We start from the raw sequence: 20,803 nt of genomic DNA, 5'->3' as shown, positions 1-20,803 counted from the left end.
GACTGTGAGATATTAAAGAGTTATGATTAACCTGGGTTTATCTGTTAATTTAGATTGAAATATTTAAAGATAAACCTCTTGTGATTTGCTTTAAAATACTCCAACAAAAAAATGAGGGAGAAAGAAACAAGGCGGGCAAAATGTTAATAATTGTTGAAGCGGGGTGATGGGTATACATGGCGGGGGTCATTACGCTTTTTTTTCTCTACCGTTTTTGTGTTAAGGTTTTTCTGTAAAGAAAGGTTAAAGTGGGCGTGGCCCTGAACCCGGCGGAACAATGAGGCGCAGGCGCTGAGTTTCCACCCGGTCACCAAACATCAGCTCCACCAGCCAATCAGAACTCTATAGTTCTTTCGCGAAATAATTACGTTAAGGAAGAGCGCCTCTTTTCAAGGGCGCGGAACGATGTCGTAAAAAGGACAATGCGCAGGCGTTCTTGCGGTCTCTTCCTCGCACGGTTTCCGCAACACCTGGCGCTTGCGCAATAAGTCGGCTGGGTGTATTGTGGCGGCCCGCCGGGCGGACTTAGTCCCGGCGCCCGGCAGTCTGCGGGCGTTGCTGTGCTGCGCGCCGCCGGGTGATTACATCGAGGCGCCGGTGGCCCTCAGGCCGGCGGCGCAGCTCTGCCTTGGTTCGCTGGACCTTGGTCTGTGAGCAGCCACAATGTCAATCTTCACCCCCACCAACCAGATCCGCCTAACCAATGTGGCCGTGGTACGGATGAAGCGAGCCGGGAAGCGCTTCGAAATCGCCTGCTACAAAAACAAGGTCGTCGGCTGGCGGAGCGGCGTGTGAGTGACCCTCTCCCTCCGGACCGTGGGCAGAGGGGGTGTCCTTGGAGGCGGCCTACCTCTAGTGGTCTAATGAATGGGCCAAGCTGGGGTCTTGTCCGGGAATGAAATGGGAAACTTATTACTGCTGCCCGGGCTTGGCGTCTAAACCAAGCGTTCCCTTTTTTGTTTGGTTGGTTTGGTTTTGCTCTCCTTTGTTGGTGTCATAAAAGCTACAGCCAAGAAGCCCTTTTAGTTGTGGTCCTTCTCTCAGAATAATGATAAAGGCGAAGAGCCGTCTTTCAGGTACTTCTATAGTTAATGCATCTGTCTCAGATCTCAGCCCAGCAGTTTCACCGAAGTGCGTAGTGTCTTCACTGCTGCCATCTAGAGATCGGTATTCCTTGGCAGCAGCCGGACCCCACCCCTCAGTGATTCACACTTATTCCCACGATGTTTTTCCCCAGTGAGTAAATGAGAATAAATAGAGTCCTGAATTTTGAAAATGTTCCCTCGGCACCGAGGGTAACTTAGGAGTACTTGTTTCTTACTATTTGTATTTCTTACTATTGCCGTCTTATATTTAAATGTGAATGAACTTGGAAGTTTCAAGAGTACTACTCACTTACGACTTTCTCTCCTGTCCCCACAAGGGAAAAAGACCTTGATGAAGTCCTGCAGACCCACTCAGTGTTTGTAAACGTTTCTAAAGGTCAGGTTGCAAAGAAGGAAGATCTCATCAGTGCATTCGGAACAGATGACCAGACTGAAATCTGTAAACAGGTGGGTTCTAACAGCTTCAGCGTAATTGACCCTAATATCCATTTGCAGCCTATTTATAGATATGTTAAACTTCAAAGTATTATTTTTAGGAGTGAACAGTTATTATGCAGTAAGTTGATCTATACAACATCACTTTATTTTTAAACACACATAGGTATATTTTTAATGGAGGTACTGGAGATTGAACCCAGGACCTCGTGCATGCTAAGCATACCCTTTACCACTGAGCTATACCCACCCCCGCAACATCACTTTTAATAATTCAGGACATGGATATTTTTTGCCAAAGCCTCCAGAGATTAGATTTCCAACTACACTGCCTCATTTTTTTCCATTTGTATATTTTTAGTGTAATGTACCTGAATGTAGAACTTCAAGTATTTCATCATTTACACCTTTTGCCAAGATTGACTTTACCCCTCCCCCACCTAAATAAGTTAAGACTTTGGAACAAGATAATCCAGTGTCTCCTTTAGGCAAAGCTCAAATCATCACCAAATATCAGTAGCTGAATGTGAAATTCAATTTTCTCCCCAGTTATTAATTCTTCTGGTTAGGTAGCATATAGTGTGTAATAAAAACATTGCTTGCTTAAACTTGTTGGGGATTTTTTTTAGATTTTGACGAAAGGAGAGGTTCAGGTGTCAGATAAAGAACGGCACACACAGTTGGAGCAGATGTTTAGGGACATTGCAACTATTGTGGCTGACAAATGTGTGAACCCTGAGACAAAGAGGCCGTACACCGTCATCCTTATCGAGAGAGCCATGAAGGACATCCACTATTCAGTCAAGCCCAACAAGAGTACCAAACAGCAGGTGAGTGGTTTTTTAACGTTTTTTATCCATGAAAATCAGTGTTCTCTGAGGAAAATATGAAAATAGTTGGTCTGTAATAATAAAGTGCCTTGAAACGGATGGCCCTTTTGAGGCTCATCCATGCTGTAGCGTGTATTGGTACTTTATTCCTTTTTAGGACTGAATAATAGCTCATTGTATGGGAAATAACACCTTTCACTCATTCATCAGTGATGGACATTTGGATCGTTTCTTTACTTTTTAGCTACTGTGAATAATGCTACTATGAAATTCATTACAAATTTTTGTGTGGACATAGGTTTCCATTTCTCTGTCCCCAGGAATGGAATTGCTGGATCATATGGTGATTGTATTTAACCTTTTGAGGAATTGCCCCACCATTTTCCAAAACAGCTGAGCCATTTTACCTTTCCACAGTCCGTGTACAAGAGTTCCAATTTCCCCACACCCTCAGTGATGTTTGTTACTGTCCACCTTTTTTATTATAGCCACCCTGTGGGTATCATTCTGGTTTTAATTTACCTTTCCCTAATGACTAATCATTTTGAGCATATTTTCATGTGCTTTTTGACTCTGTCTTTGGAGAAATGACTCTTCAGAGCCTTTGACCATTTTTTAGTTGATTATTTGTCTCTTCATTACTGAGTTGTAAGAGTTCTTTATATATTTTGGATCCTAGTACCTTATCAAAAGTATGATTTGTCAATATTTTCTCATATGCTATGGGTTGTCTTTTCACTTTCTTGATAGTTTTTTGAAATAACAAAAGTTTTTAATTTCTAAGTCCAATTTATCATTTTTTTTCTGATGGTGGCTTACTTTCTTCATGGCATCTAAGAAACCACTGCCCAGTCCAGCAAAACAGAAACTGCTTTGTTTTTGAATACCTTCCTCAGCCGTGCAGCAGAAGCCTCAAAGAAAATGCAGACGTTTTCAATTATGTGTTACAGGCTTTGGAAGTGATTAAGCAGTTGAAGGAGAAAATGAAGATAGAACGCGCTCACATGAGACTTCGGTTCATTCTTCCAGTGAACGAAGGGAAGAAGCTAAAAGAGAAACTCAAGCCACTGATCAAGGTTGTAGAAAGCGAAGACTACAATCAACAGTTAGAAATTGTAAGAATATACTCTTACTTCTTTGCTTCTGTGTCACCAAAATTGTTTATTCTCTAGTCATAAATGTGTAACATTTAGAAGGTTTGAACAGTAAGATACTTCTAGAAACATCTTAACTAGAATTCTGTAAAAAAAAAAAAAAAAGGTCAAGGTCTATATAAAACCAAATTATACTTAGTGCATTTATGAATTTTTTGTTTTTTAGTTCAGTTACTCATGATAAAATTGTGTTGTCGTGCTCGTTTTAGATGAGAGGATAAATTTTACAATGAATCTTCTATTATGAGGAAACTGGACTAAAAGTTCGTCAGTCTCATTTACCACAGAATGTTTTTAAGAAACAGCAAAGACATCGTGTGTTTGGGTCCTCACCCGACAGCTTCAGACACAGAGTAAACCCAGCTGTCTGCAAACCCATGTCTTCAGAGCATTTCTGCTTCTTGACAAATAAACGTGCTCTAGAGGATTGTTGAGCTTTCCGTTCTAGATGTGAAACAACACATCTGACACTCTTTGAAGTTCTGAAACCTTTGCAAAACTTTGCACATGGTTTCTAAATAGGCCTTCCAGCTTTTTTTTTAATTCCTTCAAATGAGGGTAAAAAGAAGTGATTTCATTGAACTATAAATGTTAATGCTAATTTTAGTATGAAAAGGACCGTAGTCTTCTAATCCGGCCACTTCGTCTTACAGCTGAGGAATCTGGAAAAGTCCTCAGTAGGGAGGTTAATGCCTTGTCACGGGGGCCTATGTGCCTACTTAAGGGCAGAGCTGGACTAGAACCCACTCCGCTGTCCTGTGCGTTGTCTTACCCGATGCGCCACTGAACTGTAGTGGTAGAAAGGCCTTGAAAGTATCTGTAGTGGTAGGGGAGTCTGGAAAGTATGGTGTGTTCGTCTCAGAGGTCGTTAAAGCTGGGTTCATTGTGTTGGATTGCTCTTCCTCATGTGGTCAACAGCTGTGTTACATGTTTCAGGTGTGCCTCATTGACCCTGGCTGCTTCAGAGAAATCGATGAGCTAATAAAAAAGGAGACAAAGGGCAAAGGTTCTTTGGAGGTACTCAATTTGAAAGACGTGGAAGAAGGAGATGAGAAGTTTGAATGACATCCATCAGTCTCCTCGGATGTCAGACACTAAAGCCTTTTCATTTCTCACAGTCCTCTTTTCTTTCTGTGATCTGCCACATACTTGCTCAGACAATTTGACATTTTCCATCTGGGTGGTAAAGGTGTGTACCAAGACTTTCCTAAGTATTATAATGTGGGGTTAATTTAGTTTTAATTATAAAAAGGGGTTTAGGCAAAAATGAGAAATCCAAGATAAAAATTCCAGAGTAGCATTCTGTTGCTGCCTCATGCCTTTGTAGCTTTCCAGGGTGAAAGTTACTGGAGACAATCTTTGTGGGTAAGAAGTTAAATTTTGTACATTATAAGAAGATAAATTTGGGAGAATATAACTGTGTGACAGAAAAGGGAGTATTTGCCAAAAAAGAAAACATACAACATCTTCTACTGATGAAATGTGTGTGTAGGGGTAGCTGACCTAATATAAGGCGTGGATGATGACTTCCAGATGATCTAAGAGCAGGCATAGGGTGACTATAGGACTTAAATAATACTCATCAAACATGCTAATGTAACCTAGATTATTCTTCATAAAAAAGTCATTTGTTTCTAATTCTTAAAGTTTATAATATATATTATTATAGTTGAAATGATATATAATCAATAAAACCAGTTTTTATTTTTGTTAAACTATGGCTTGTATTTCTAGACAGCTTCCTAACCCCCTTTCTTTTCTCTGCCTCTTATCTGGTAGGATTGGAGAGTTCTTAGCAGGATTAAGCGAGTCTGTGCAGGGCCTGTTCAGTTAAATACCCAGTAAATCTTAGCTAATATTATTTGGGATGTAATTGAGCTTAAGTATTTTAGTATTTGAACCCTTAAATGGACAGTGTGCAAGTTTTTTGAAACCTACTTAACCTAAAAAGACATAGTCTAGAATATAAAGTAGGGTTTCACTCAAAATAAACATACAGATGTATTTTGTGGACAGTGATTAACCGAGAAAGAGTTGTGACTTGAACAGGTCCTGATTGGTTTTATAAGCACACAGAATTCACTGCTAATACAAGTTCTCAGAAGTGCCCCATTTTACAATAACTTCGATTGAAATTATGAAGTCAAGAGTTTTTTCTTGTAGTGTTAGAAGAAATATTCTTGTTTGATAACACAGGAACACATACTTTCTGTTAAAATCTGAAATTGAACTACTGTTTTGACATGATCTTTAAGATGACCCCTCACTGATTCCATTTTACTTACGTAGTTGGTTGTTTTACAAAGATGATCTAAACTTGAGGTCCCAGGAAATAATTTCAGCCAATGAAGTTTACACTTACTTTCTCGTTTAAACTGTTAAAGCAGAGTTTTCAGGTTGAAAGTCATAATTATTAAAAATGTTCAACAGCTGCATCTCGAATAGAAAAAGATGTGTTATTACAACGTTGCCTTAAGTTTTTCTCATTGTTATACTCATTTCTTCCAAAAAGCTGGAATTTCAAGAAATGTCAAATGTAGATCACATCTGAGTCATGTTTCTGAACCCATAAAAAAATAAAAAATTTAAAAAATTACCTTATATTAACCTCTTTATTCAAAAGCAGTTTAAAATTTTGGTTCATAATCATCTTCCCAGTACCACTGCTATAGTGGATTACCTTAAAATTTTTTCCGTTTATTCTGGTTTTTCAACACCAGCTTTGGAATACGTGTCTGTGGAGTAATAAACAAGCTAGCTCGTTGGGGGGAGGGGGGCATGCCATCAGAAGTGAGGATGGGTGATGACAGATTTGGCTGGCTAATGACCTTTGCAAATCCATCACTAAAGCTCGACTGAGTTTGTTTCAGCTGAGCCAGAGCCTCCGCCCGGCTCGTTCCCATGCACGCTGGTGTGCCACTGGCTGGTATCCGGTCTGCACAGACCCCCTCAGGGCATTTGTCTCTGCTTGCAGGCAGCCTCTCACGTTTGCCCCAGGGTGTCCTACACACATATTCCATGGGCTGTGGTGGGAGACATTGGGTGCAGTCATTCTTAAACAAGGAATAGACACACACATGATTTTAACCTGCGTGTACCTTCAAGCCCAAATCAGGAGGTCCCTAGGATTTTGGTAGTAGTGAGCTGCCTTATTGATAGTCTTCTGCATACCTGCGCATAGATGACTGAAACTCAAGGTACTGACTATCTGAAAATATTTTTCTGCTGCTGCACATGAGAGGTGGTTGTGGATACACAGTCTGCCAGTAACAGCATTTGATGGCTGTGATGATGAAGGCCATTGATTTTCATCTCCACGTGTATATTAATGGGACGTAAAAAACCAGCAAGTCTACGTGTAGTTGCATAGTGGCAACAATTCAGAGCTAAAAGTATAATCCTAACCTAATTCTTTATCAGCTGGATAGTCCAAGAACGGTTTTACAGCACTCTGAGCACACACCCTTGAGTCGCCCGGGGACCCTTCCAGACACCTCAAGAAGAGCCATCAGTTTCACCAAACTCTTACATATTTTCATTTGGCAGAGAAGGGAGATAACTGAGTTGTGAACTGAAGAAAGCAGTCACTTTTACTGCAGAGAGGAGACGCCCTGCACTCAGTACCACTCGCATCTCAGTAGATTTTTGTCTGGTGATCCACTTGAATTCCCAGAGATATGCGAGTGGCACTCTTCCCGTGGCGGACAACCATAGTTGACATGCTCTTCTAAGGGGGCCACAAGCTTATTTATTTATTACAGTTGTGCAGAGATAGAAAGGAACCAGGCTAGGAATCTTGCATGTAATCAAGGTAAAAAAGCTTGTGGATTTAAAGTTAAAACTTCACAGATTATAGAAAGGTTTTTGGACATATATTGGCATGACAAAGAGAAATAGTAAAGATATCCTTTCTTAATGAAATTTGTATAAAGATAATTGTGAGGATTGAATGATAACTGCCTGATTTTCTCAGAGACACGATGATTGTCGGGAGTTCAGTCATTGTGTTGCACATGCTGCCATAATTAAGGTTTCATAATAGTATAGAAATCATATTTTTAAAAGGGCTTGTCATCATTGCAGCTGGGATTCTGCTTTTGAGTAAAAAACAGTTAATGACACAACTATGTAAAGAGGATCATCTACGTTTCGAGATCAAACAAAAGCAGCTAGATGGAGCTTCTCCAAATACGGAGGATTTAACTTGAAATATTCATGAAACTTACTTTGGGGGCCCCTCTAAGAAAGACAGTTGTCTTCCAGAGCAGTGGGGACCATCAGAACTTGTAGTTTTTCCACCTTTTCTTCTTGCAGTTTCATACCATTGGGATTTGAAGTCATATGGAACATCTTTTCCATCTTCTTAAACTTACGTTTAAGCTTGAACATAGGTATTCTGTCCCAACATAGGGTCTATCCTTGAGAAAGTTCCATACGCATTTCAAAAGAATATGTATTTGCCTGCATTTAGAGTGAATGTTTGGTACAAATCTGTTTAACCCATCCGTTCTAATGTTTCATTTAAGGAAACTATTTCCTTGTTGACTTTTTGTCTGGATGACCTATTCATCAATGTAAGTGGGGTGTTAAAGTCTCCTACTATTACTGTGTTACAGTTAATTTCTCTCTTTAGGGCTATTAATTACTTTTTTGTATGTTTTGGTGTCCCTGTGTGAGATGCATATATATTACAGTTATGTCTTCTTGATGAATTGTCCTCTTTTATTGTTTAATGTTGATGTATATAAAAGGCTTATTACTTTTTTTGGCTTGAAGTCTATGAGTATGACTACAGCTGCTTTCTTTGGGCTTCCATTTCCTTGGAGTATCCTCTTCCATCCCTTCATTTTTACCCTGTTTATCTTTAGAGCTGGTGCGTCTCCTGAGCTGCAGCATTTAGCTGCATCTTTTTTTTTTAATTCATCCAGCTACTCTGTGTCTTTCGGTTGGTGAATTCAATCCATCTATACTTAGGGTTATCCTTGATAGATGAGAACTTAGCACTGCCATTTTATCTTTTCTTGTTGCTCCATATATTCACTGTTCCTTTTTCCTTGAGTTTCTCTCTCCCACTTTGGTTTGGTGGCTTTTAATGATGTTTTCTCAGTTTCTTCTTTTTTTATGTGTTGTGTCTCTGCTCTGATTTCTATTTTGTGGTTACCATGGGATTTTTATAAAATGTCTCATAGATAAAATAGTTCTTTTTCTGCTGGTAGCGTTTTATCTTTATTTACCTATATGGGTTCCTTCCTTTCCTCCTTCCCTTTTGTGTTTTTCTTGTCTCAAGTTATCCCTCTTCATGTGAGTTTGTTCATCTGTTACCAAACCGAAGTAGCTACAGTTATTTTTCTCTCCCCCCCTTTAACCTTTATGCTACAATTAGGTGTTTGAAAATCAACTCTGATAAAGAGTTGCAATTTTCTGATTCTGTTTATCACCTTACTCAACATTCTGTGTACTTTTGCCTTTTTGTTTCTGGTAGAAGAGTTCCTTTCAACATTTCTTATAAGACAGGTCTAGGATTGATGAATCCTCCCAGCATTTGTTTGTCTGGGAAAGTCTATTTCTCCTCCACATCTGAATGGTAAATTTGCTGGATGGAGTGTTCTTGGGTGACAGTTTTCATCTTTCAGTATTTTAAGAATGTCATTCCACTCCCTCCTGGCCTATAGTTTCTGCTGAGAAATCTGCTAATAGCCTAATAAGGGTTCCTTTGTAGGTTATCATCCTTTTTTTTCCCTGGCTACCTTGAAAATTCTTTGTCATTGGCTTTTGACAATTGTAATGTGCCTTGGAAAAGGCCTTTTGCATTGAAGTAATTGGATATTCTCTTAGCTTCATGAACTTGTATATCGAGTTTCTTCCCCAAGTTTGGGAAGTTCCCAGCTATAATTTTTTTTTTAATTTTTAAAGTGTATTTTTACTGAAGTACAGTCAATTACAGTATCTATCTCTAGTGTACAGCACAATATCCCAGTCATGCAAATACACACATATATTCGTTTTCATATTTTTAGCTAATATTTCTTTAAATAAACTCTCTGCTCCCTTCTCTCTTCTCCTGGAATACCCATTACGCTGATGTTGTGTTTCCTAAAAGAGTCGGATAGCTCTTGTAGAATTTCTTCATTTTAAAATATATTATTTCCCTTTCCTCTTCTACTTACATCATTTCAAGACTTCAATCTTTGAGCTCACTAATTCTCTCTTCCAGATGGTCTGCTCTATTTCCAGTGCATTTCCTATCAAAAGCCCAAGGACATTTTTCACACAAATAGAACAGAAAATTACAAAATGTATATGGAACCACAAAAAGACCCTGAATAGCTAAAGCAGTCCTGAAACAAAAACAAACAACAACAAAAAAAAAAAGCTGGAGGTATTACACTCCCTGATTTCAAACTATCTTACAAAGCCGTAATAATCAAAACCATGCCATGGTTTTCTGCCAATATCATGGCAGAAAACCAGATATATAGATCAACGGAACATAATAGAGAGCCCAGAAATAAACCCAACCACATATGAACAATTTATGACAAATGAGCAAAAAACATACAATGAAGAAAGGATAATTTCTTCAATAAATGATATTGGGAAAACTGGACACTGGAGAGTAGACCACTCTCATACACAAAAATCAACTCAAAATGGGTCAAAGACTCGAGTGTAAGACATGAATCCATAAAACTCCTAGAAGAAAACAGAGGCAGTACCCTCTTTGACTTTGGTCTTAGCAAAATCTTTCTAGAAAAGCTTCTGCACAGCAAAGGAAGCCATCAATAAAATGAAAAGAAAACCTACCAAATGGGAGAAGATATTTGCAAATCATGTATTTGATAAGGGGTTAATATCCAAAAGATAATAAGTACTCATACAACTCAACCAGAACAAAAATCTGATTTTAAAATGGGTAAAGGAGCTAAATAGATATTTTCCCAAAGAAGATATGGATGGCCAAGAGGCACATGAGATGTTCAACATCACTAATTAAGGAAATGCAAATCAAAAACACAAGGAGATACCACCTGACTGTTAGAATGGCTATTATCAAAAAGGCAAGAAATAAGTGTCGGTGAGGATGTGGATAAAAAGGAACCCTCATACAGTGCTGGTGGGACTACCAGCAGTGCACAAGGACCCCCTTGTAATATGGTGTGGCCACTATGGAAAACAGCATGGAGACTCATCAACAAATTAGTAATAGAATCACCATATGACCTAGCTGTCCCACTTGTATTTATCTCAAGAACTCGAAAACACTAATTTGAAAAGACATATGCGCCTCTACATTCACTGCAACATTGTTTGCAATGTCCAAGATAACGAAAACAACCTTAGTGCTTTTCAAACTACACCATGAAGAGATTGAAAATGCAAGTCACAAAGCAGAAGATATTTGCAATATATTACCTGAAAAAAATGACTTGTATCCCAAATAGATATTTTAAAAAATGAGATAAATACAAACAACCTAATTTTAAAAAGGGCGAAATATTAAAACAGACTCTTTTCAAAACAAGGAATACTCAAATGGCCAATAAACACAACTGCCAGGGTGGCTAAAATATAAAAACACAATTCTAAATGCTGGAGAGAATGTGGAGCAAGGGGAACTCTGATACACTGCTGGTGGGAATGTAGATTGATAAAACCACCTTAGAAAACCATTTGGCATTATCTACTGAGGAAAATGCCCTAGTTTCTGTAGCAGAAGGACAGTGACTTGGATTTGCCATCCAAACAAGACAGCACACAATGGCAGAGAGCCACTCCTGAAGTGAAGTAACGTGTGGTCGTCCACCAAGGCCTGGCTACCACCAAATGGCAAATTCTTGTTCTGCTCAGAGCAAGGTGCCAGGGTACATGGAGCAGCTCAGGGTCTTGGCCAAAGGGACCAGGATGCAGTAAGAATCAAGGTGGACCATCATGGTAGGAGACATTTTCAGCCCAGAGGGCCTCTGAGCTGTTAACCTATGGGTCCCAGGACGTCATGCTCCAGCATTTGGGATGAAGGGGCGGCACCATCGGGAAAAGACAGAGGCATTGCCAACCCAAAGGCCCCTCACCCACTGCACACTGCAGCCCCGCACGTGCCGCTTGGTCCTGGGAACGCATACATTATACCTGCTCCTTGTCAAGTCCGAGGGCGTCTTAAACAGCTTACAGGTCCCAGCACGACCACAGTGCTGGGAAGTGGTAAAGGTGGAAACAGCAGGGGCTGTGAGGAGACAGGCTCTGAGTACAGTTAATGAATTCAGAAAAAGGTGAGGTGGCTGGGCCATATGGTCCACCAGAGACACTTGAGAAGATGCTCCCGCCATTGGAGTTTTCTTAAGAACATTTTAAAACTAGGAATTAAATGACACTTTCTCAACATGATCATTGTACAGCATTCATCAGCAAATGTTTGTGTGCCAACAAGGGATACGGTGGAAAAAACTGAGAGGCCCTGCCCTCAGAAAGGAGACAGAAAAACAAGTGTGGTAGTCTTAGAACATGGCCCCACATTCTCCGGCACTCCTCCCAGGGAGAGGTGGGCAGGTCTGTGACAGCTGCAGTCAATGGAGAATGGCAGGAGTGACCTCCAAGACTAGCTCATAAAAGGCCATGTCTGAGAGGGGAGGGTGTGGCTCAGTGGTAGTGTGTGCTTAGCATGCACAAAAGTCCTGGGTTCAAGCCCCGGTTCTTTCATTTAAAAAAAAAACTAAGTGAATAAATAAACCTAATTACCCTCCCCCGCAAAAAAAAAAAAATTGGGGAAAAAAAAAAAAAAAGGCCAAGTCCCTTGGGACGCTTGTTCTACTGAAACTCCTCTCTAGGATGTAGCTGTAAATGCTCTCAGAAGCGCAAACCTGGTAGAAAGGCCACTTGGTGGCGCTGTGCTCTGTCCTTCCTGTACCTCGATCTGTTTCCTTCTTCAGGTCCAGGACATTTTCAGCCAGGCTTTTCCTGGCTGTGTCTGTCTTGCTGCCAGTCTCCAGTTTGTTTTCCGGGAGAAGTGCTCCACCTGTAGATGTATTTTTGACGTGTCTAAGGGGGTAGGTGAGCTTTCGTCCTCCTACTCCACCATCTTAATCTCCTATCGTGGACCAGACGGTGGTTGTGGCATCTCCCTGCACAGCCTCTGGCCTGCCACCCCTGTGGGGCCGCTCTGGCAACAGCCTGGAGGAATCCTGTTCTCAGGTGGGAAGACAAATCTCTGTAGGACTCCCATTCTCCACCCCAATAATAAGCCGAGGCCCCTGGGGTACAGCCCAGGTGCACTAGAACCCCAGCCCTGCCCTCTGCGTGGAGTGCCCTGGTCCAGAACTTCCCCTTTGGTGTCCACCTTCAAATCACACCTCTTCCAAGATGCCTTCTGTGACCAGCTCCCCCACCACCAAATGAGGTATCCCAGCCACCATCCTCTATCCCGGTAACCCTCTTCATCTCATCAGTATCTGTTGTTAGATTATAAATGTGCTTCTGTGTTTATGGACCAACCCCCCGACTAGAAGGAAGTACCAAGAGGGCAAGCATTCTGTCTACACACTGCTGGATGTCTAGCTCCCAGAACCATGACGGCATTTAAGAGGAACCCCAGAAAAGCTTGTTACTGAGTGAGTAAGAATTTGGAATAAAGAGGGTGAATGATATCAAAAGGAAAACTCGACCGTTTTCCCCTTGAACAAGGCACTGTTTACTTGCCCTCTGCTCTTGCAATGGTCAAACCACTCTAGTTAATCCATAATCAGCAAGCAGCATGGTATAAGGAGTCTGGGTCGTACAAGGAAAAAGAGACAGGCTCCCTCAGATGGTAGAGAAGTTTGTTCAGGAAGGCAGACAAGTTCATGTCGAGCTTGACTAGACCCCACAGCGCACCTCTGGTCCGTGCATTCACTCCGCTTCTCCTGGATCCCACGAAGACTGTCTGTGAGGCTGAGGAACTTCAAGGCCCAGCACACCCAGCAGGACAGCGACATAATTATGTGGCACTGTCTCTATGCTGACTTAAGGACTTGGTCTGTGTCTGATTTTACACAGGGGGAGAGAAGGGAGACGTGAGCTCTTACTCTCCAAGGGCTTCTGCGCCAAGATGGAGAGGAAACACCACACACCAATCTCCAAGGACACAGAGGGGGCGCGAATGGCGCAGAGGGTGCTGAGGAGAATGCTCGACCCGCCGGAGAGGGAGAAGGCAGGAAGAAGGGGAGGAGGCAGAAGCACAGCCCGTTAAGGTGCCGGTCCCAGAGCATCCCAGAGACTGAGCCGGCTGCCTGCACCTGCTGGGGAGGGAGCGAGGGAAGGTGCACAAAGCCCCTGCCGCTGGGAAAGGGAAGAATTCACTTGCGTGAACATGACTGCCCTTTATAAGTAACGACAAATAACTGCTGAGGGTGCATTTCCTGCCCCAGGAAGCCAAGCCCACGCGGGAACTGTCACGGGAGACGTCAGAGCCAGCCTCTGGGGACACAGGCCGAGTGCACCCGGAGGGTTTCTGTGACTGAAACACGTGTCTTTAAACCCCCATCCCTAGTCAAATGCTCCTACTGGTTTGTGTTATTCAGTCCTTCTGGGGAAGGGTTGGGTCAGGTCTGTGAGTCCTTGGGGTCCAATACACTGTAAGAGGTTCTGTGCCCTTGGGGAGGAGAGCCACATGCTGGGTGAGGCCCACTCTCCTCCTGACGACAGGGAACACTTGGAAAGAACAGCCTGCAAAACACCCTCAGTTACTTATTGTGGATATGCTTCCCTTAGAAAACACCCAACACACAGGAGGAAACCAAGACACTGCAACTAAATTCAGAAGTTTTATTCTGTAAAGCACATATGCACATATTTCAAACACAGAAAACCAATCTGGGGGTGAGTGCCGTGACAGACAGCTCCCGACCGTCATGCAGCGCTAAGTGAGATGGACCCTCCGGCCCTCGTGACCCCGCAGCGCCCGCAGGAGGGCTGGAAACCCAGGATGCCGAATCCCTACACACTGCCCAAGAAAATGCAACAGAAACGGCAGGTTCCTAATGACGAGAAAAACTTACAAATAGAATCAAAACTGATTCAAGTCATACAGTGAAAGGACGAAAGGAAAAAGGAAAGAGATCAATATGATCTGAAACAACCATTGGAATAGTAAGTTGCTGACCCTTACTGGACGCCAGTCCAAGATGCCTGAGGACGAGCCGGTGCTCCTGCGCGGGTCGCCCCCGAGTGGCAGACAGGCCCTGTCTGTGACGCTCTTGTAAACCGGAGGCCCCCGGGCAGAGACAGCGGAGGACCAGGCCTGCCGGTAAGTGCCCAGGTAGGAACAGGCTCCCTGAACGTCTGCGCTCCAGCGGAAGTCTCCTCAGTTACCAGACTTTTCACCCAAGCCCCACGGCCTCCACTCCTGACCAGCCTTCCTCCGCACACCTACGGACTCGGGGTTTCCATGAGACCTTTGAGAGTTACCTGCTAGGGAGAATGCTGGATTTCAGTGTGTGTCCTGGCCTCATGACAAGTCATACTGTCCAGGCATTTTTGGCACCTTCTTTCCTCATGCCTAACAGTGTCCCTCCTCCCCTGGCTACACATTTCCATCCCTGTAATTAAAACAAGGGTGATTAACGTTAGCAACAAGTTGGGTTGAAGAAACCAGTGAAACTGACTTTTTTCGCCTGTCTTTCTTTTCTATTACTCTATCAGTTATAAATCTATTCCTGTAACTCTACTTCATTGGATTTTATTAATTCAGTAGCAGCTTAATCTAAAATCCGTTGTTGGTCTTAGTGATACTGATGTTTCTCAAGGCCAAGCCAAACAGCTCTTTCTCAATCTTATCTCAAAAGTGTCTCAGAGTCGCTAAAGAGAAAACAGGTTAGCCATGCATCATGTAAGCAACTCCTATCATAAAAAAACTTGATAGACAAGTATGATTACTGTGCTTGAAATGTACTAAAAGGAAAAAAAGGAATATTAACATATCAAGTTACTATGATGATTATTTTAATAATCTTCAGGAAAAGCCCTCAATTATTTTCCAGTCAAGAATGCCTGGGAGAAGATGTTCTAGGCCAGTATATTTTAGACTGCAGGACTGGTTCTAATTTATAACAGACCACAGACCTGGAGTTAAGGGGAAGAAGTGCTGACAGTCATGCTCAAGATTTTAATTGCCCTTCTGCCATAACACTGCTTGGGAGAACACAGAAATCGTTAATGATGGTGAGTTATTAAGGCAAAAAGCTACTAAAGAAAAATGGTAAGAATACAAGTAACAAGAAAGGACTGGAAAAGATGCACAATTGTTTTAAAATGAAGATGGCTTGGAAGGAAAAAGGGATAAAGGAATTAGATCATCAACATGTTCTAAGAAAGAAACGCTTTTGGTGTTCCTGATAAATGGCAAATCAGAATTGCTTTCCTTCCGATTTCACAGGCATCATTTTCTTAATGTTACACTGATCTACTAGTTGCCATTGTCTTCTAAGAATATGACAACTGCATAAAAAATGAATGCCACAAAAAAAAAAAGGAAAGAAAAGCCACTCCCTCTTCAAAGAAAACAAGAAACCCTTCCACAAAGATTAGACCAAATCATCTTTCTTGCTTCCCATGCTGCCACCTGAAAACAGAGCAGCTAATTTTCACTCTACTCTAGAGCCATCTGTTAACTCATTTTTAAGCCCTTTTGGATGAGGAATCTGTTTTAATTTTTATCATGGAGGGAAGGGAAAACAAAGAAGAAAAAGACAGCAGAACATTCTGTGCCAACTCAACTCAAACAAGACCAAGTTCCTCACTGTTCCTGTACAAAATGAAACTTAGATCTTTACCATGTAGGTGACTTTTAAATATATAACTTTTTACTCAAGATAAAAGCACAAGTCTGTCCTAACTAGAGTAGTAGTAAAATGAGACTATTTTTTCTTCAAAGGAAAAAAAAAAAACCAACTTAGGAAGATAGGTATGTTTCCTTGCAAGCAAAACGGAGAAAAGGGCATTGTTGTTGTTACTATGATTATTAAGCCACAGACACACAAAATCCACAAAATGGATTGGTGGCTTTGGAAATGCAGTATCATATCAAAGGTGCAGACTGTTCCGAACATCTGTACGTGTCGGGCTGAAACAAGAACCAAAGCAAACCTCAACCCCATTGGCAATGAAACACCCCTGGGACCTGGGCAAAGCCAGCACAGCCCGCTCCGACAGCAAGACCACAAATCCTCCCAGGTGCTACCAGACTCATCCGGCCAAGTCCACAGGTGAGGCTGCGGGTTCCGGCTGCACCCAGTGCGAAGCACGTGCATCAATGGACCAATTTCTGAATAGATTTTTATAAATATATACAAATCAGTTACAGGCACTTGAAATGTCTTTGGCTGGAATAACCCAACGTTGCAAGATAATGTATTCACAGAGTGTCCAGGCCCAGGCTGGGTTCAGCAGGCAATGATTATGGTTCTCTCGGTCTCAGGAAACGGCAGTCGTGGGATTTAGGCATCAGCCAAAGCCACCTGGAGGAGAGCCAGAGGCAACCCAGTCACACAGCAAAGCCCGGGGAACCGGCCCCACCAGCTCTCTTACTGGGCTCTGCTCCCCACCCAGCCTCTGCCCAGGGAGCTGCACCACCTGCATGTAGCAGGCAGGGGTATCATTACATCCCTAAGAAAGGAAAACTCATCCAGGAGGGGACAAACAGAAATCTAAAGTCTCCTGCAAGCAGCAGCCGATTAGTGGAACCACCATGCTGAGATACGAAGTTTGATTGGCATTCTATGAGCTGACCTCTTGAGGTGACAAGAGGGACCCTCCAGGTCAGCTGCTCTCTGGTGGGGATCTGAGAGCACTTTCCACAGTCGGCACAACTTCCCAGCTAAGGCTTGGGTGCATGAAAATGCAACACCATAATTGAGGCTGAGGGGAGACTACTGAGAAAAAGACAAGGACCAATCTCACTGGAGGAAAGGTGCCACCCGCAACAAAGGGGACATGACTAGGGGGGCCTTGACTAGGTGGGGCTTTCCGTAGGCAGAGGTCCCGGGGGAATGCTGGGCCAGCCCCCGCCCACTGCTCACCTTCTCAGGACAAAACTCCGGATTGCTCTGACGCAGTTTGCTGGGTCTGCCTTTGATAACCGCATAGCAGAACATTGTTATCACCATCACGAAGAGGAAGTAACTGGTGTGCATGAGGTGCAAGTTTATTAATGAACGGTCATCCTAAACAGAGAATAAACCAGAAACACCTGCACTGAGTTACTGAGAGATTTTAAAGCTGGGTTGCTGGAAACCAGGTTCACACACTCCAGACTTGCTTCAGCTGTAATTCTCACACTGGAACAGGAGGTTCTCCTTCTGTCTCCTAAACTATTCAAGCTGGATCTCATTAAATGAAGGCACAGTGTTCCCCACATCACCCACCTTCCTAAAGCGGTCGGTCCTCTGCCCTGGCTCCTGTCCCCCCAACACCGCCCAGATCCCCTGGCCCTGAGAACGCCCCAGGGACCAAGATTTTAACCCCTACTCTTCTCTTAACATCCTCCCCCTCAGCAGCCCTCCGGTTACAAAGCCGAAAGCCCGTGCCTGTGGGCCAAGCTCTGTGCTGCTCACCCACTGGGAAGGCCTCAGCTCTTCCCTCCCCAGAAGCAGCTTCCTTCCTTCAACCTTTTCCCACATTAACAGGCCCCTAGCTGGCAACACGGAGGTCATCCCTGACTCACGCCTCTCTGATCTCCCACCAAGCCCTGCCAGCTGCTGAGATCCCAGCCAAGCCTGCTCCTTCTCACGTCCCTAGGCCTCAGGCTGTGTCCCACTTTATACGCACGTGGGCAGACCAGTCTTCCTAACACACTGCTTGACAAACTCCCTGCAGCCCCAACGCAGAAAGCGACTGCCTCCTCCGAGGAGAACGTCTGTGTGCTTCAGTGAGGCACAGGGGGCCTTCTGGAACCTGGCCCCTACCCACCAGCCACCATCCAACCTGATCTCCACTGCTCGGTCCTGCAGGCCCCCAGGATACCAACTTCCACAGCTTGATAAAAATGAGACATAAGAAAAGGAAAAAGGACCTGGCAAACAGAAAAGAAATCCACCTAGCATATATGAACAGAAGAAAAGGGCATTTACAAAAACTCAGTGCAGTCTGTTAAAAGTGAGCTCCCGTCTGAACGGCAAGTGAAGCCAGCAAATCCCGCACTCGTCCAGGGTGCAGCACCTTCCGCCGCTTTCCTCCTTGTGAAGTGAAATCCCATCCAGCCATCAGTATCTAGCCAGAGTCATCTCCTATTTACCTCTCCTTTTCTAAATATCGACCTTTACCTCTGCTTTTCTACATACCGAACTGTTCACTGCTCATATTGAAACCAAGCAAGTCACCTTCAGGGAGAGCCGCGGGAGGAGTAAGCTGAAGCGGCCTCTCGAGCAGCCCCTACGGCTTAGGCAAGCGGCAGCGCTCAGGAGACAACTGCTGGTGCACAAAGCAGAAAACGAACAGAAGCAGAGTTTTCTTAACCAGATGGGTGGCGTGTTTTTCAAAGTCTCCACTTTCCACCTGGTCTCCCAACGCAGCTGGACACCTAGCAAGGCAGGGGCTAAGCTAACCTGAGGAGCTAAACAGGGCCTGCTCTAACAGTTCACACACACACACACACACACACACACACACACACACGATTTTTCTCACTTACGTCTGGAACAATAACTGTAAGCTTCGGGTTTAGAGCGTGATAGACTTTTCCAATGGCCCCCTTGTAACACCAGAAAGGATTGTAGTCTTGCGCATATTTTGTGTTGGCATCTCTGGCAGTTGTGAAGATCTTGTACCAGAGCGTGGCGTTGCTGTAGGTGTCGGGAACACAGTGCGGTGGCTGTCTGCAGGAGGAGAGGGGGCAAGACACGTGCTCAGTGGCCCGAGACATTTACTGCGTCCCCTCCACAGGCACTGGCAGAGCACTGAGCAGAGCCACATGTGTGGAAAGGAGGAACAGGAGATACACACGGTTTTTTGAGATAAACATAATTTTGTTCAGTGATTTTTTTTCTTCTCAATTTAATAAACACATAACAGAATAAGAAATAGGCATCTGACTCTTAGGAGCCTGGGTGTTAGTTTTCAGAATTCGACTCACAGTCCTCTCCCATAGGATGCGGCCAGAGAAGGACTTGCTCCTTTTCAGACCATTTTCTCAGATTATCTGAACTCCTGGTCACAACTGGAAGTTTAACATACAAACTTCTCCATTGCACACTACAACCAACAGCAAATCATGTTTAACTTACCTGATCTCATCCTAGATAAATCCCAGGACAATTATTTTAAAAGGATTCACCATAGAACTCTTTTAAATAGGCTATATCTTGTATATTCATGTATTTACAGATCAGCATCTCCTTTACAGAGAAGGGAGAGGTAAGAAAAGCCACAGGCTAATCAATAACACCGACAGCTGCTCAAAAGCTAGGAAGCAGAAGTTTCAGAAATAGTAACTGTTTCATGGCAAATAAGGTTCAAATTCGGCGGCCTCAAACACACAACAACCACGGTGTATTTTTACAACCAGTCAACACACTAACCCTCTGATATTTATATGCAGAGTTCTCCCTTTAGAATATCCTAGAGACAGGTCCCGGGAATGACGACTCTACAAAGTAACACAACACAGGCCACCCTGAGAATCTGCTCCAAAGCATCCGAGTGCTACTCATGGTAAATGCAGCTGCTCACACGCACCCACCAGGTTCAGAAAGCCACTTACACGGTGACGGGGAAGACCCCTGGGTTGGCTGTGAGGGTCATGCAGGCTGTGAACACCACCTGCTCACAGTGCCCGTGAAGGGCACAGTCGTCCGAGCTCCAAGCTGAAGGCAGGGTAAAAGTAACGTTCATCTCCTCGTGGGCTTCCCTGCCTGTGAAAGAGAAATCAGTCTCGGGGTAAATGAAACGAGAGTTCATACATGTATTATTCTCTGGGATCTGAATGAGTCCTGAAATCAAACCCACCCAAGAATCAACCACCAATCAGCCCAACGAAGTAAGACACCTGCCTCTGTGGGATTCCAGGAACAGCAGCAGCTCCAAGCCGGACTTTGTGGCAGAGCCACAACATGGCAAACGGAGAGGGGCCACTTTCAGCCAAAGCCGGGACATGCCAAGCAAGGGTCCAGCCAGGCCTGAGATGGAAGGCTGCAGGCTGGGTAAGTTATCACCCTCGTCTTAGCATCTGTACAGAACTCTTACCATTTTCAAACTGCTTTTATATGTATTACTTCACTTGAAATGTACCACTATCCCATGAACATAACCAAAGAAG

The 20,803-nt window shown here is 43.5% G+C and overlaps 2 protein-coding genes across 11 annotated transcripts in view; one reads left to right on the top strand and one right to left on the bottom strand.

Annotated features, from left to right (window-relative positions):
* The first annotated feature begins 356 nt into the window (after positions 1-356).
* On the top strand, positions 357-6,121 carry SBDS (SBDS ribosome maturation factor). The gene is made up of 5 exons (XM_006201351.4): positions 357-791; positions 1,424-1,553; positions 2,171-2,371; positions 3,322-3,486; positions 4,462-6,121. Exons 1-5 carry the CDS (start codon positions 664-666, stop codon positions 4,588-4,590), a joined length of 753 nt encoding a protein of 250 aa, XP_006201413.1. The 5' UTR covers positions 357-663; the 3' UTR covers positions 4,591-6,121.
* An 8,184-nt stretch (positions 6,122-14,305) lies between these two features.
* The window catches only part of LOC102537036 (rab5 GDP/GTP exchange factor), a 94,786-nt gene continuing 88,288 nt past the window's right edge, over positions 14,306-20,803 (bottom strand). For 9 of the 10 annotated variants that reach the window (XM_072943046.1, XM_072943048.1, XM_072943050.1 and 6 more), the window contains 4 exons: positions 20,249-20,399; positions 19,181-19,364; positions 17,571-17,714; positions 14,306-17,009 (listed from right to left, as the gene is read on the bottom strand). In XM_072943046.1, the coding sequence (XP_072799147.1) occupies positions 16,989-17,009; positions 17,571-17,714; positions 19,181-19,364; positions 20,249-20,399 (500 nt within the window). In that variant the 3' untranslated portion in view covers positions 14,306-16,988. Of the gene's footprint in view, positions 17,010-17,570; positions 17,715-19,180; positions 19,365-20,248; positions 20,400-20,803 lie in introns of those variants that run through there. The other variant, XM_072943049.1, reaches the window with a different exon arrangement.

Source organism: Vicugna pacos, chromosome 18, assembly GCF_048564905.1.
Source record: "Vicugna pacos chromosome 18, VicPac4, whole genome shotgun sequence".
In the NCBI taxonomy this organism is placed as follows: domain Eukaryota; kingdom Metazoa; phylum Chordata; class Mammalia; order Artiodactyla; family Camelidae; genus Vicugna; species Vicugna pacos.
The sequence above is the reverse complement of the archived record's forward strand: the minus strand, read 5'-3'. Positions and strand labels throughout refer to the sequence as shown.

What these genes read in the sequence shown, in the direction of transcription:
- SBDS (XM_006201351.4), top strand. Translation starts at nt 664, where the DNA reads ATGTCAATCTTCACCCCCACCAACCAGATCCGCCTAACCAATGTGGCC. An exon ending in GTCGGCTGGCGGAGCGGCGT is followed by an intron (nt 792 to 1,423) that starts GTGAGTGACCCT and finishes TGTCCCCACAAG; the next exon opens with GGAAAAAGACCTTGATGAAG. An exon ending in ACAAGAGTACCAAACAGCAG is followed by an intron (nt 2,372 to 3,321) that starts GTGAGTGGTTTT and finishes TATGTGTTACAG; the next exon opens with GCTTTGGAAGTGATTAAGCA.